This window comes from Tauraco erythrolophus, chromosome 2 (assembly GCF_009769465.1).
Source record: "Tauraco erythrolophus isolate bTauEry1 chromosome 2, bTauEry1.pri, whole genome shotgun sequence".
Taxonomy (NCBI): domain Eukaryota; kingdom Metazoa; phylum Chordata; class Aves; order Musophagiformes; family Musophagidae; genus Tauraco; species Tauraco erythrolophus.
The window spans coordinates 84,751,278-84,767,783 of NC_141466.1; the positions used below are offsets into that span (position 1 = coordinate 84,751,278).

Genomic DNA, 16,506 nt, shown 5'->3' on the forward strand with positions numbered 1-16,506 from the left:
TTGCAGGTGATAAAGACAATCTTTCCTCGTTACCGTAGGCAGCTACACAAGATTGCTTTACGCTGGTACCCTGCTGTTTTTCAGCTCAGAAGTGCCTTATATTGTCTGTGCTTGTTCCTCTGAACGTAAGCTGCTAAGGGCGGTGACTCTGTGTTCTGACACAGTAACAAGAAAGTCATTGAGGAGACAAAGGCTTCTCCCTCATATGGAAACTGCTCACACAGGTGAATTGGTTCGGGATGGCCTTTAATCGAAATGGAGTTCCACTGTGTCTGTGCTGGTTAGAACTGACTTCACTAGTTTTTCAAAGGGGAAAAAAAATGAAAGAAAAAAGAAAAACAACAGAAAAAGCTGTTAAAGTATAAATATTTTATACTGGCCTATTTTGGCAACACAGCATAAAAGTGAAAGTGATAATAGCATGCACTTCCTGATTCATTACAATATCGTTAAAGAAGATGAACTTCTTGTAACGCCCGTATGGATGTCAAGTATAATTACAGAAGAATAAGCATGAATTCCCATCTCTGTATTATCAAACCTTGCTGTGAAATTGAAGCAGCAGTGAAGAAAAAGGCAAATTCAAAAGATACATGGAGAAGTGGAGACAGAGCGGCACAAAAATATCCTGTGCGTTGCATAACTGCTTCTATATGCTATAAGAATCTTAGTTAGACCTCAAACTTCTACAGCCAAATAAAACTGCACGATTTGAAACCTGAAGTGTTACTGACAATGGAAAATCCCCAAAAGTGCAAGGAGAGTTCAGTCCCTGTGCATACTCAGTTCCTGGCCTCTCTGCTCAGATGATCCAAAATCTCCATGTCAGTAAGTGCCAAAGATACTAGTGGGTATGAAGGGATGCACGTGTCCGGCCACTAAGACATGAAGTTTTTCACTTAGAAACTGGCAAATACCCAACTCACCGTCTGACGTCTGTAAAATAACTGTCTTGCTGTAAGGGCCAACTCCTGATGAGTTGAAAGCTTTGACTCTTGCATTATAGGTACTGTTGAAATGAAGGCCATCGATGGTACAGAGAGTCTCCTTGCCAACATACACTTCCTAAACATTCCAGAAAAAAAAAACGAGAGAGAAAGAGAGACATAGTTTAACTGTTTCTCTGTGCCTTGTGATCACATGTTAAGATTTCTAAATATAAGCCACAAGTGAACAGCTTCTCATTGCTTCCCAGGATGTAGCAGTTATGCTGTTATAACATGGACAGCCACAGCAGTGAAGGCATCAAGGATGGTTAGCAGTGGAGACACTAAGGCGAAGATGAAGCTGGAAGGGGGTACAGCAATAAAGGGCAACACAGAAAGATCTTGCTTTTTATGCTCTTTTCCTAACCATCTACTGCAAAACACTATTTTGGGTAGTAGTCCCAGTGTCTGACCCACCATGGCCATTCTTATATTTATGTAGGACCAAAAAAGGGGAGCGTGGAAGAAAAAAAAAACAAGTAAGCACAGGTTTATTCTATTGGAAAGACCATCTCATGCCTGTGTTAAAATATAATTTTGAAACCCGCAAGCACAGAGCCAGAAGAAACTCATCTCCTAAAGATTAGGATCGCATGCATCACATGATGAAACAGCAACTAGACAACAGAGACAACATAAAAGTCTGCAAAGACTTATTAAATAGCAAGCACTTGTATAATGTGAAATATTTCAGGAGGAGGAATATCTACGCAGGCTAATGAAGAGGATCAGTCTGATCATACACTCTACAATGAACTGAAAGAAGTGTAGAAACCTCATGTTTGTTGGGAAACTGAATAGAAAATGACAGAAAAGGAAAAAATGCTGTCTTGGCAGTGGGCTGAAAGCCAGAATTCCTTTTCACCTCCAATTTCTTCAATCCTGTGAAATCCACAGATTTATCGTAGCAAAGGCCCTAAAGAGCTTAAGGCTATGACTAAGCAGACCAGTCGGGCCCCAGGTCATACACTTAAGTATATGCCTAAGAGTAGTCCTGTTGATTAAGGCTCTTTGATATGAACCTAAAGTGAATTATGTGATGAATAAGAAAGGGATTACTTAAGTTTGCAGCAGGCCATGTTTTTGTTCACTTTGCTACCACGGCAGCTGTTAGAAATAACAAAATCTCTTGTGTCCTGAGGTAACTGATGATCTTTCATGAAGAGAAAGAAGAGTTTTAATAGAAGAGCTTAATTTATCTCCATGTCATAACATACGCTGTCTGTGCAAAAAGTCGTATTTGTAGGACAACTTTCCCATTTTCTAATCCATTTCATACTTTTACCATTGTTCACAGATTGTGTTTATTGAGATTGATGGTCTCTGCTACGATGGGAGACAAAAACTGTTCTTTAAATCCATCCAGCGAATACTGATAAAGTGCAGTCAGTGTTACTGCTTTCAAACATATAATCTTTCACGAAAAGGGTCAGCAAACTCTTACTGAAATAGCATTGCTGAGAAGCTTGCAGTCTATCTTTCAATGGGTAAAACTGAGAGTGTTTCTACCACAGCAAGAAAAGTGTTCCCCTGAGAAGCTATCACCCTAGATTTTTAAGGATTGTGATGGTTTTGCGTCTTTTTCAATCCAAAATCTTGACATGGCAGTGCCAGCAGTCCTAAAACCTTTGCCTGTTACAAAACCTCCCACACAAATGGGCTTGGATATGCACCCGCCTGAAATCTTGTTTATTCACAAGTATTTATTTAGATGTGAATAACCCTTGAAAAGGCTTATCCAAGACACTGGAATTCATAACATCGTGTTCCTAAGTCTTCGCTCATCACACACTGATAACACTCTTACCTACTAACACTAACTATATCGGCAGCTCCCAGCAGCCGTTCACAAAGGTACCTTTTCACACTTTCAGTCATGGAGACCAGCCTCTTCAAACCCATGTGAAATGATATTTGGACTAAGGAACTGAGGAGACCTTCCAGAAACACAGTGCCCTCTTCCAAATGCCCTGCCAATATCACTGTCTCTTCTAATAAGGGGTGTCCCAGTCAGGTGCCTTTGCTGGCTATGGGTGCAGCAGTTTGGCACAGGGAGGCAGTTCCTCAGGTGAACTCGTGCCAGGCCATTTTCAGCTTGAGAAACCTTTAGGTTTCTAGCAAGAAGCCAGTTTGCAGCTCTCAAAGAAATGTCATCACATGTTTTTGGCAAAATTTCCCATTCCTGAAGAGAGCAGCTGTTCTCCACAAAGATCTCCAGCTGCTTTCAAGGCACTAGCCCCTCCGGAATGCACTGGGCCAGCCCAGTCCTGGAGCAACAGGAGCATGAAGCCTGCCTGAGGAGGAAGGGCCACAGCTTCCAAAAGGACATGGCTCGCAGAAAGCCGACTGGATTATTTCTGTAGTTTGTTTAATCGGGATGTGTTGAGAAGGGACAGGAGCCTGCAACTGCAGGCAGGAGCAAGCAGTTGTGGCATCACCCTGAGGGTCTGGAAGGACAGCACTTGGGATGCTTTCCCATACTTACCAACCCCATCACAGCATGTCTGCAGAAAGCTTCCATCAGCTTGGTCTCATCCACTCTCAGGGAATAGATTTAGAAATCCCGTATTTTTATGCAGGATCTCATTTTTACTCAGAAAACCAGGAAAAATTGCATTGCATTTCTGGACCAAGAATCTCAGCTGTTGAAATGGGGTGCTATGGACAGATGAGAGTAGGGGCTTCAAAGAAATCCCTGGTTTGTGGAATGAACTGTTTTCAGCCCCTGTAGGCAAGTATGGAATTTTCTGCTGTGGTACGCTCCAGGGGGACCACACAGTAGATGCAGTAGTGACTTGAAATTCCACATTTCACCTCAGCAAGTCCCTCTTTGCCAGAGCCCCGGGAAAAAACTCAACCAAACCTCCTACCCAAGCTGGGGGTCCTTCTAATAAGCGGTGTCTGCACCTGGGGCTTTCTACATCCACATGACGGAAGCAGGGATGTTTTGACATCCCGTATCTTCCCAACCCCCTCTCCCCACCCTCAGACAGACACGAATCCATATCCTGAGGAAACTCATAAACAAAGAAACACAAATAAATGCTGAACGAAATTCTCACTCGGAATTGGCCACCATCTCCATCATCAAGTTCCAAGATATAACCCTCCACCGGGTTGTGGCTCAAAGGTGGCATCCTCCAGGCCAACGTCACACTGTTGTTCCTGGTGCAACACTTCTCCAGCTGCAGTAGCGGGACGGGTGGCACTGTAACAGGAACTGGGTACAGATTAGTGTAACTCTGCCCTACCCCGTCAATCTGTGCCACGGGCAGTATGGCGACCGCTCACCTCCCTCCCCTCGCAAGGGAGTCGATATTCCTTAGGAAGACAGTCCGTTCCCTTCCTTATAACAAAAGGCAGCAAAAACGATGTAACAAAACGTCGTTACTCGGTCAGACAAATCATTTGGCTGAAATATGTACACAGAAACGTATCTGGACATGCTTCTGGTGCCTCATAAGAACTACAGTCTGGGGACCTCACATCTGGTTTCCTTCCCAGGGGTCACTGGCTGGAAGAGTGTTTTCTCACGCTAGAGCACTTTGCTCCCCGCTGTCCTCAAAATGAGAGAGGGAACAGTGGTGGCAGGGGGTGTCTCGGGCCACGGGGCAGCATGGGAGACGCAGTGCTGCCAGGAAGGCCAGCTCATTAATGAAGAACTGGGTTATTAACCAGCAGAGCAGCCACTCCTTCCAGCCCGGTGGTGAGATAGAGCCTGAACTCCACCAACAGCAGAAAAACAATTCATAATATTTTTTTTTTTTTAATTTAACACTTCCACCCCCAATTTTTCACCAAAATCACCTTGGATACGTTATCTGCATGGCAGCCATACTTGAAATAAACTGTTGAAGAAAACTCTTCCATCTGCAAATTTTATCTAAACCCCTTGGTTCAGGTAGCAAAAGGAACTTCTGCACCACAAGAGACTGCTTGTGGCTCTCTCCTTTCAGAAATTATGGGTGCAAAGTTATATGTCAAGATGCCTGTTTAGTGACTTGCCCAGGAAAAACACCAAGAGGCTGTTGACCAGACCAGCATCTTAAAAATAAAAATAAACAGAGTAAAACATTCATCCATGCCTCTATGGGAAAGAAGTCCACATCTTCTCTGCTAAGCACAACTAAACTCTCACCGTTCACTCTTTGCTGGGAATTATAAAGTGAAATTCTGTCTTCTGGAGAGATCTGGCACGTATCTTACACACCACTGAAATCACACAGGTTAAGTGGGATATAAGCGATGCATAGACCCTGCCTGGTCTTCTGCCCAAGGCTGAATTTCACCGTCCAGGATCATTTCTGTGTCTTGCAAGAAGCTGAGTGCTTTGAGGATTCATTGACTTAGCTCTTAACAATGTCAGTTTGCTCTTCTTTTATCTACTCCACTTTGAGCTTCTCGTTTATTTTCCTCCCTCTGTCTTCGTGAGAGCTAAGCCCTCAAGCTGTTCCTTTTGTCCTATTTTACCTCTCTGGATAAACGAGGACTGTTCACGTTTTGTATAACAAACAGTCTGTGGGAAAATGGATGCTATTGCATGATGAGGCTAAGGCTTCACCCCCACTTTGGAAGTGACACGAAAGTCAACATCACACTTGTGACAAACAGCGCAGAAGCTGCCGTGGCTTTCTGCTGGCATTACCCATCACCACAGTGAGCGCAGATGGTTGGTAGCCCAGAAGAATGACTGTGCTCTGAAACAAAAGAGCTTTATAAATTAGCTCTTGAAGGTTTTTCTGTGAAAAGAGAAAATAAAAGCCTTGTTCCTATTCCTTGATATTTAAGGATGATTCAAAAGGTGTCATAAATAAAAACCTGCTTGTTTTTTCACATGGAAAGTTCAGACTTTTCTCTAGGAGACACTGTGTCTGGAGAAATAACAGAAAAGTGACATTACAAGAGAAAAAAACCTGAAAACGTGGAATTACGAAGTAATGGGATTTTTTAAGTGAACCATTTTAAGTTTGTGGGTTTCTCTGTGTTTGTTAGCCTGTGTATTTCCAGTGACCGATGAGCCTGGGAGAAGACAGGGCTGTATCAGCCATCCATGCTCCCACCATTTTAGCTAACTGGTTAAACCTCTCAGAGGCATTTCCTGGGTCCTCCCCACTTCTGAGACTCCCCCTGGCAAAACTGGATGAAAACTTAATTTCTGAAGTTTATAAAGTCCAAAATAGACAACACCCTCTCACCTCTGAATTGAACACTAATTTCTCCAACCCCCTGCAAAAATCTCCTAGGAACACTAGTGGGAGGATTTCAGGGACCGTTCACTTAATGCACAATGCTGAAAAAAAAAGAGTAGAATTTTTGGGGGAGGGTAAGTGTTTTACGAGTCCCCTTTAATTATGGAAACAGAAATGCTATCTAGGAGTACAATACATTTTCATACAGAAAAGTGCTGTTATTCCCACTTCCCAGGGGCAGTATGAATCTTGGCCCTATGTGTGAGAGCCACGCATACCATGGGGAAGTGCCTGGGCTTCTTTACTGTGTCACTGGACTTTTAAGTTTTTGTGAGTAACCCTTATCAGCCTCCTACTCCCTTTGGGCAGCCTGTGGCCTCAACTGCACAACCTACAGTAGCTGAAGGAAGGGTAGGATGCTCTCCCTAAGCTGCTGTGCAGCTTTGCTGGATGACGCTCACCGTGTCTGCCCTCCTGCCTCCTCCCCTGGACGTGGATGGGCAGAGATTTTATGACACTTGTAAAAGTCATAGGAAAGTGTGAAGTGAGTTGAATAATCGGGACACTGGAATATACTTCATAGTGAAGAGCGATGGGACAGGACTAAGAAAAGAAAAATATAAACTAACTGTCAGAAAAAAAAGAAGACTTAGATGTTAAATTACAGTGCTGTCCCACTTCTCGTTCAACTTAAAGTCCTCTAGAGAGTTTTTGAAGGAAAAGATTAAAAATACAAAGGGTGAAATGATATCGCATTGGCACAGCAAGACCTATTAATGAGTCTGAATGATGTTCTGCTACTTTAAAAGTGCTTCATGTGGGTCACGCTTACCTAAAATATGTGATACTGTTTATCTAGTGTCAACTCAGTGGTTTCAAAAATGCATTGCTCAATGCATCTCACAGCTGATCTCCTCTCAGGGTAGAGCTGGGCTGCTCTAAGATGTTGTCTGTTAGTTGTTCTCTTGACAAGTAAGTTGTGCAAGATGCCCTCCACCTTCCCAGATTAATTTTTAAAGGGCTAAATGCAGTGAAAGAGCGAGACCCTAAGAAGCATGAAAACTTTGACCTCCTCTAAAACTGCAGTATGGCCCTGTAATAGCCTGAATCACTCCTGTAGCAAGTGCCCTGCAAACAGTGCTATCGAGAGAGAAGGAGAGACCATAGGCAAAGACCTGGGTCCATGACACAGAGCAGACAGAACCAGGGATAAAGTCCACGATGGAACAGTGGACTTTCACTACCAGTTCCGTGCAACTCATGGCTGCAGAAGCAGAGAAGATTTGTAGCAGAAGATGCGTCTGGGGAGTCTTCATGGACTGGTTTGCAGCAGAGGGAAGGAGTCACTCCTGACAAGGAGAAGGGGCATATGAGTGAGTATTCAGAGGTGGTACAGAAAAGGAGAGGGTAGCTACGTTTTTTCCTCATTTTTTTACCCAGCCTCCATTTCACAACAAACCAAGACTGCATGACAGTTCCAGCTGTCTGAAGAAAACAAATCTGCAACACATATTTGCCTGTGTCCATAGCTTGCACTGAAGAAATGTGGCATACACATTGAGCCAGTCATCAAAGAGGACAGGAATTTTGTGCTGAGGCACCCAGGAAAAGCAATAGAGAGAAGAAAACATGGACAGAGGAAAGAGATCTGGGAAAGCTCAAAATGCCGGCAAGTACTAGAGCTGTGCGTGTGTCTCAGCAGGTCAGCTAGCCCGGGGAGCATGGGACTCATGCCAAAGGGCTACCAGTGAGACCCTCTGGTCAACGTGACTGCCTAAGCATTACTCCTGCACCTATCACATTTTGGCACCTTGCACATTTAATTTGGTACCAAATTGCTTTTTCTTTCTGTAAGAAAGAAAAAACACTCCCTGGTTTTTATGTACTGAGATTAGCTTTACATATAGGCTTGTACAGAGCTCATCAGTAAGGTACATGAACAAGTCATCAAAGCAAATGTAATGTGATTTGTTCTCATTTTCATTCTTCTTTGTCTAACACAGTGAATCAATGTTTACTTACAAGCAAGCTTTCACTCTAAATGACCCGTGCAAGCTCGCTGAGGTTGAATGAGGCCAGAGTTTGAAAAAAACATAGAAATTCAGTCATGCACTAAGCATCGATAACAATAGTACAGACCTTACATTGCAAAGCTTTTGAAACGAAACAACTTGCAGTTGGAAAAGCCATGCTGGCCCTATTCTCCTAGGTTTCCCCAAAACTCCCTTTACAGATCATCTCTGATATCTTTAATGCATCTACTCTTGCCAGATCAACCACTGTGGTGACTTAATAACACTCCTCTCAACACCAACATTTGGTAAAGATTGATGACTTGTTGGTGCACTGGGGTAGGTAGGATTGGAGAAAGAGGAGCAGATGTGAACAGAGACATAGATTTTTCTTTGTGAAATTGGAGGCTCAAAAATATACCAGTCTTGATGGTGATAAATAGAAAAACATTGCCCTGCAACACCAGCTTCTCCTCACAGTCAGAAAAGTGATGTTCCCAATAAGTCTGGGTGCTTACTGCTGACATGCTGAGTTGCTTACTCTATGCTACCTATATTTCTAGATGAAAGACCACTATGCATGAGAAGATAATGCAGAGCTGCTTGGGTTCATTGAGGTATAATTCAGAAAAATAATGCCAAAGTGTCAGACTGAGCAGTTCAAATGCAAATAGATTTGCTGTCATAAACCGAAAAATATAAATACACCTCTATACACTAAACAATCCTCAATACCTATGAATGTTAGCTTGGGAGCAGTCGATGTCTTGTTCTCCTTAGGCACACAGAGGCACAAGGGGGAATAATGCCATCTCTTATGCACCTTCAGGAATGACAGCCAGGTTAAGGCCATTTCCACCACTTTGCGTGGTGTGTACATGGTCACGTCAGTTGTGCTGAGCAACCTGATGGAACGTGCGATAGGAAGTCCCTCGTCAAGGCCAAGACAGCTCAAGGAAAAGCCCTTCCTGAGGGCTAACTGTTAAGCTGCCTCTGGGGAGCAAAGCCCAAGGGCGTTCATAAGGTCTGTGCAGGTTTGGGCAGAAGCAGACCTGTCTTCTTCTCTGCTCCTCAGACTGTGCCTAGGTCAGTACCAGAGCTTCACTGCCATTGTCTGATAAACAAGAGTGTAGCAGACAGCACTATCTTTCATAAAGCTTCAGTGAATCTGGCTCAATTAAAGTCTTGTAAGTCTTCAGGATTAAACCCAGATGAATGTCCAAAAGCCAAACACCTAAGCTGCTCTCACCTCAAGTGACCTGTGGTTAATTAGCAATCTAAGTGGATAGTTGAACTAAATTCTTTATACGTTTGGGAAGGAGAGTGGTGGAAGATTAGTATTAAATATATTTAACAATAAATGTAGCCAGCATTAAATATAATCTGATTTAAAAAGACAAGTGCAGACAGTATTCAGAGAAGTTTAATCAGTGATACTCTTTTCTTTCTTGACTCCGCTTTCCTGGCTGTCAACATTTCAAAGGAGCAGTTCACAGGTATTTTCTGAGTAACTTTAACACAGCCTGTTTATGCCAAGACGCAAACCACTCTTGGTGAGCAGACTTTGGCCTTTAACTGTTTATCCATTGTTTCTCCACATACTTATCTGCCAAATTATCTACCCTAATTACTTCATTTTTGGGTGTCTTAGGTTCAGAATTAGGCCCAGAGAGAACAGATAAACTGAACAGAAATCCGTGTGCTTGCTTGGAGTAAAAAAAAGCACATCCAACATCACGACACGATTATCCTCGGCTCATGCATTGACTTCTGGCAGCCTCTACCCTGTCACCCACATGTATAATTAAGGTTTGAATCACCACCGAGGGAAGCTAATGGCATCATTCCCAGGGACCACAATGGCCTTCAGATCTAGCCAGTCTATGGATCTACCTAATTCTGATGCAGTTCTCATCCTGCTCCATATAAACCAAGCTCATTACAAGCACATGATGTTAATATTTTTTTTTTGCCAATGGCATCTACTGTTCATCAGCTCCTGCTTTTAAATAGTTTTTTTAACCTCCTTTCCCTTTAGTGTGTCCCTCGGAATCATTCAGATACCCGGAATTAAGGCAGGGTATAGGCTACATGGAGCTACCTTCCCTTTGTGAATCTCTGCCTCATGATTTTTTTTTTTTAAGCTGGGCACTGTTCGCAGCACAATCTAAATATAAGACAAAGGGGGTTTTTTTTTGCCTATTTAAGCATATGTGTGTGTGTGTGAATATTTATTTACTACTTCAGCTGCTCCTGACAAGACAAGGGTAACTGATATTTTGAACTAACCATGTTAAATCTAGGAACGCTGTAAAATGACATAAAGTTTCACGCAACTAATGTCTTATTAATCTTCAAAGCTGATGGATAGCCCTACTCTGAAGAATTTATCTTTTCAAATCTTTAATTGCACTTGGTATGTCTTTCTGAGCTTGTTCAGGTCACTGCATATGAAGTGAGCACAACTTTCTAGGAAACATCCAGTAATCTGAATTTGCTTGCAAACTTTTTAAAACTATCCACCAATTTTAAGTCATTCGCCTTTCCTTCCTCTGCACCCCTGTCCCTCCCCACACTGTTTCAACACATGCACAAAAAATTGAAAAAAGAAAATCATAAAAGCTCACCCCTACATTTCATCTGAATAAAATCCAGCTGATGAATTGACTGCAGTAAAGGTTCACTATCCAGAGTCAAGTCAAACTCCGCAGACACTTTTGGCTCCAAGGCTCCTTTGACCCACTGTTCCTGAGATATCTGAACACGCTTGATTAAAGCATCCGAAATCTGAAAGAGAGTATCAGGCTTATAATTAACTGGCAGATGCACACGTTAGAAGTGATAGAATGCCTGTGAGATACAGCACAAAGAAAGCAGGAGTATGACAGCACAACAGCTGAGATAGGATCTGGTCATTTTGGGATGAGGTTCATTTATGTTGCATCCTTTTGTCTCACCTTTTCAAAACAAATCTCATTTTAGGGTAAGAAAGTAAAAACCACATTTAAAAAGCCTTCTGAGATTATGTTATGTATCATGCCTCTGAATGCCATATATACTTCTGCACTCTGTTCTCTGATCTGCACAGTCTAGTTTTGCTCTCCTGTTTAAAACACAGTTGCACAAAGAGAGGCTTAAATGTTAGAGGGTCTCTCCATTCAGCAGAGGTGATTCAGTGGGTGAAAGCTAAAAGGAATAAAAAATCAAATGAGAAGGAAAGTGTATATTTCTCACAGTGAGGGTGCTAAGTTGTCAGATAGATTTTCTAAGAATATGATGGATTTTCTACCATTACATCAAAACTGAATTTCATTTTTAAAGCTTTGCTCTGGCTCAGTCCACAGACAAGTCAGACTAAGATGATGACAACGGACTCTTCTGGAAGTGAAATCCTAGCTCTGTGGAAATCAATGAACTCAGCTGTCCCTGAGTTCAGCAAAGCTGCCATTTGGGCATTTGGAGTCCCTCCCAGTGAGCTTCCTGTAAGTCATAGGGAGGAGAGTTTTCTTCTGGATAGGTCAGAGAGAGTTTTTCTTTATTGCAGGAGTACAGATACCTTTTCCTCATTACTGTTACTGGAAGACACTCCTGTCTGAGCCCTTACATCAACAGCTCCTACTCAGTCTGTTCAGTAAGTGGAGGAGTGTCTCATAGCCTTCCTACAACCTTGGCGTCACCTACTGTGATCCCCTGGCTGTGTTTCAATGTCCTGGCCGCAGGAGCAGTTTCTCTAAGTAACGCAGTGCCTCAGTGTTTGCTGGTTGCCTTGAAAGCATCATTAGATAAACCAGGAAAAGGTAAAAACAAAAGTATTTTTTATGAAAGATGACTGCAAGGAATGAAGCCACAAAGGTTACAGGAAAAGCAGGCTGAAAGGAAAACGAAGGATGTATCTAGCTAGCACGTAGATAAGACCTAAAGGTTTCATTCGTCCTGCAGTTTCCAACCGACAGCCTGCTAAAATCTGCGTACTCTTGAGATTAATATACACCACACATTCCCACTCTTGCTTGAGACCAGACGTGACAGTAACAATCAATCTGGAGTGCTAATAGGTTTAAGTTGGCTAATTCTCATCCTGTTTTTTAGGGATGGTGTGACAGCCCCCTGACACTCATACACTCATATGTGTATAGCTTGCCCTGTTCAGCTGACAGCCATGTGCAGATCATTTTGTTTAATGTGCCTTTCTTCTTAGGCGATTAATAAGGCAACAAAACTAATAGGGAAAAACAAAATAATTAATAAAAGTAATATAATTAATTAGGCAAAATAATTAATTGGATAATAAAGCCGTTATGTTTTATCTCATCAATAGACACTTTCACTGCTTGCACCTAAGAAATGATACCCTGCAAATAAAGGCACTTGTTGGCTAGGCCCTATTTTGCAAAGAGGGGATACCTGGATCCTCCAGCTACAAGACACAAAGGCCTCTTTTGCATGGTGAAGAGTAATGCAAAGGGGAGAAGCAAAAGGGGAGAAGTACTACTCTCCTGAGTCGTAGACCTTTCCAAATTGATCAGAGAGTTCTGTGAGGCCCTGTGTTGGGTTTCTCAGATGAGAATAAAATCATATTCCGCAGAAAGTTATCATTAACTGGATAGCATCTCTCTTCCAGCCCAGCAAGAAGGGCTGGCAAGAGGAAAGACATCAGCAGTCGGGGAAGTGGTACGACTGCCAACTCCATACCTGGGTCAGAGTGCGACTGTTCAAAGCCATCCCTTTGCTGGGACATTCATGCAGTCACCAGGCTATCTGAGCTTTTAGACAGCACTAACAGGAGTTAAGGTGAACCTGTCCCAGAGGTGGAAGAGGCTAATTAGCAAAGCCATCCATTTTTAGATTTAACTTTAACGTCTTGTCTTTTTTTTTTTATTCCAGAAAATCAAAAAGAAAAATACCTGTAAAAACCCAGAGGGATCATTCTCTTTGATAACTTCCAGGCAGTACTCCATGAGCCCCGTTGACTGGCGTAGTTTCAGTGTACAGTGATTTATCTGGTCCCAAACAACCTGGAAAACAAGCATCAATACAATTCTGATGACTGCCTCAGCTTCCAGTGATTTGTATAAGATTATTTCAGAATAGACAACGAATAGAAGAGTGTGTTAAAGCTATGCTTAATTTAGCTGCCATATGGCCATTGCCATATCTCCATCAGCTACACTCACTCGCTCTGTATTGTAAATACCAATAATTAGCTTGGTAAAACGTTGTGCATAGGGAATCGCAATTTTCAGAGCAGATTAATTGCTCAAAGATCAGGCTTGCTCAGGGCAGAAAAAGCACAGCACATGTTTCTGCATTTGCAGCATTCACATTTACAATCTTTCATTAAAATCTGAGCTTTTGAAAAACTTTGACTTAAAAGATAAGTATTATAGAGGAAAACTGCAGGAGCGGTTTCTTGCGGATTATACTCTACTGTTGTCTTCACAATTCACCCTTGATCCTGCTCTGCTTAAGAAGGCATTGCTAGGATTAAGAAATAAAAAAGCTGCATCTAATTTCTCCAGATTTTGGACTTGATTCTGCTGCCACATGGCTGTAGACTAGGCCTAATCGCACTGTCTTTGATAGCACAAGCCCTGAGGTACAACAGCCTAACAGGAATAAGATCCAGGATTAGCTGTGCTGTTACTAGTATTTCTTAAGTGTTGGTTCTTGTTAAGCATGGGGGTTTTTAAATGCTGATCTCAGGTAGATTTTATTAGTTGTTTGTCATGTTAGATTCTTCACTTTAATTTTTCATTCTGTCTTGGATACTATTAATGTTACTGGCACTATAATACCTCAAAATCATGTATGCAGTTCAACATTTCAAGAAACGTGTCTATTTAAACATTTATTGACTGTCACTTTCTTCAACCATTTATAGCTTTCTTCCTCCACCCCCCTTTACTGAATTTCTTTAATATCTTTTGAGTAAGCACATGGATCTCTGGAGGTGGCTTGCCTGAATTTCAAAGGTTTCAAGCGACACCAAAATCCCAAAATCTTGCTTCGGCTTTCTTGCATTTGGAAGGTCCCAGAATCCAAACCATACACAAGTTTCACTGACAAGCACCTCTCAAAAGCCAGCCTCAAACCATCAGATAAATAAAGACTGATGGCCCAAGTCAACAACCGCTAAAGTATATACCTCATTTTAAGTGTAAAAGCACAGTTCCACAAAACTGCTGAACTGGAATCCGCTGAAAGGACTTTAGAATTTCATCACTAAGAATTTTCACGAGGTAGAGGGCTGGGGACTTGGCAAAGGCACAGTAATGCCAGATATCAACAGCCGTGCTCAAATGATGAGAGTTGTGCTCACCTTCAGCTTGTGCTCACGTTCTTTGGTCACCTTTGTGAGCAGTTTTGCCTTTTGTCGTGTTAACGCATCAACCAAGGCATCACACTGAGCGACAAGACAGGCTTCATAATCCAACCCGTTCTCCTAGAAGAAGGCAATAGTCATACTCATCAAAGAAAGCATACTTTACATCTTAAGCTATTGTTCATTCTTACCCAGTTTTCCATTTGGAAAAGATTTCCTTTCAAGGCTTTGGGATCTCTGTTACCTTTCTGATTTCATTACAGCTGTACCAGTAATAGCTGCATGCTATAAAACAAAACAGTAAGATGCCATCCCACAAAACGGGCTTATTTAAAATGCTGATTTACTGGCACTTTCCAGACAACAGACGTAGCATATTGTAAAATCTAAACCTAACATACACAGTGCATAGATATACGTAAGATGGTTCTGCTCCCTCTCTTATAATTATCCCACTGTAACAACTTTGAAATCACTGGTCCCACACCATGACAATTAGAAGAGAATTATTGACCAGAAACTGGTCTACAGGCTTATTACAAGAAAATTAATCAGGTAAAAGCCCTGAGATTTTGTGTATTGCTTCAAGTACTTTTTAAAAAATAGCTAGCGCTTTGCAGCAGAGACATGCATTTGATTAGCTTTTTTTTTAAAAAAAACAAACAAAAAAACATGACAGCTTTTTATTCTGTCGTAGGCAGGGGCCAGCATGTGAAGTATAAAACAATTGTCCCCACTGAGCCATGCACAGGGCCTGGGTATCAGAAAGCCCTGTCCTATCAGTGAGGAACAAATCATGCTACCACAGAATCCCACTGCAGCTGTAGAAATCTGAGTAGATTGTACTACAAGGTCCTAAGCTGCCCCTCCTCCTGGAGATGGCTTTCTCTGGCTGTGGAACTGATGCTGCAGCACCCATTCAAAGGGAGCCTCTCCCTCACTTCCTCTGCTCGTGAGACTAGAAGAAGGAAAAATTGTTCAAGCTCCTCTTTTCACGAGATGTTCAGTTGTCCTAGCAGCTTTCCTCCCAAATACCCAAATAAGAAAAAGAGAAGCAGCGTTAAATGTGAGAAGATTTTTAACATGTACTGAAGAAGAAGCATCTCTATGGTAAGCCATTACACGCCCCTAACTCATTACTATGTCTTAGCTCTTTTGCTTTTCCCTTCTTTTCTGTTCATTGCTTTGCCTTCATTCTTTGGGGAGCAAAATTTTCAGCACTCTTTCCCTTTCCCACTCCATTCATCCTGTTCTACAGCTGAGGGACGCAGGGCGACTCTTCCCTGAGAGGCCCCTGCCACAGCCCTAGATCTGTCAGCAAGATGGGTGGGGGGAGAGACACCAGACGGCTCAGTTACTGCTCACGGGTTTGTCTTAGACTCTCCCTGTTTGCCTCTCTCCCTCCTCGGCTTATATCACACCCAACTCCCTCTTAAGCCCGTTTCCATCCAGCTACTCTTGAAGCGCTGGTTTGTGTACAGAGCCTGGATCAGTCGATGGCTGTAGCGCATCATTTCTCTCCTCATTTTCTGTTCACACATCAAATGAGGTGTTTGGCGATATGCCTCTTTCAAGTGAGAAAGGATGAAATTGTTACAGCAGATGGGAAAATGTGAAAATCAGATAATGACAGCGATAAGGAGGAGCAAGGAAGCAACAGGGGCAATGAAGAACAGGCAGTTTCTGAAAAGAAAAGACCAAGAGATTTAAAAGTGACCCCAGAAAGGAGAAGGGGAGAAAAAAAGAGGGGAAACAACAGATCTGCAAAGTAGGGAAAAGAAAAGTAGATTATGGGTTTGCAAACTGCCCCAGGCAAGATAAAAGCACTGTTCCTGGTATCTGGCAAACTCAGAGAGAAGATAAAGAATGCAGATGGCTGTCTGGTCTGCTGTGCATTAAAACAGGATAATAAAATGTAATATTGCTCACTCTTTTGTGTAAACATACATTTTAAAGACATTTTTGCTGAGGGATAAATGGCTGTATCTGTGTATGGC

General features: G+C 42.3%; 1 protein-coding gene across 3 annotated transcripts in view; it reads right to left on the reverse strand.

Annotated features, from left to right (window-relative positions):
- Positions 1 to 16,506, reverse strand: part of TRIM67 (tripartite motif containing 67) — a 34,067-nt gene that overhangs the window by 7,462 nt on the left and 10,099 nt on the right. For 2 of the 3 annotated variants that reach the window (XM_086627182.1, XM_086627167.1), the window contains 5 exons: positions 14,507 to 14,629; positions 13,092 to 13,202; positions 10,815 to 10,974; positions 4,049 to 4,194; positions 927 to 1,065 (listed from right to left, as the gene is read on the reverse strand). In XM_086627182.1, coding sequence (XP_086483308.1) covers positions 927 to 1,065; positions 4,049 to 4,194; positions 10,815 to 10,974; positions 13,092 to 13,202; positions 14,507 to 14,629 — 679 coding nt within the window. The remainder of the gene's footprint in view (positions 1 to 926; positions 1,066 to 4,048; positions 4,195 to 10,814; positions 10,975 to 13,091; positions 13,203 to 14,506; positions 14,630 to 16,506) is intronic. The other variant, XM_086627175.1, reaches the window with a different exon arrangement.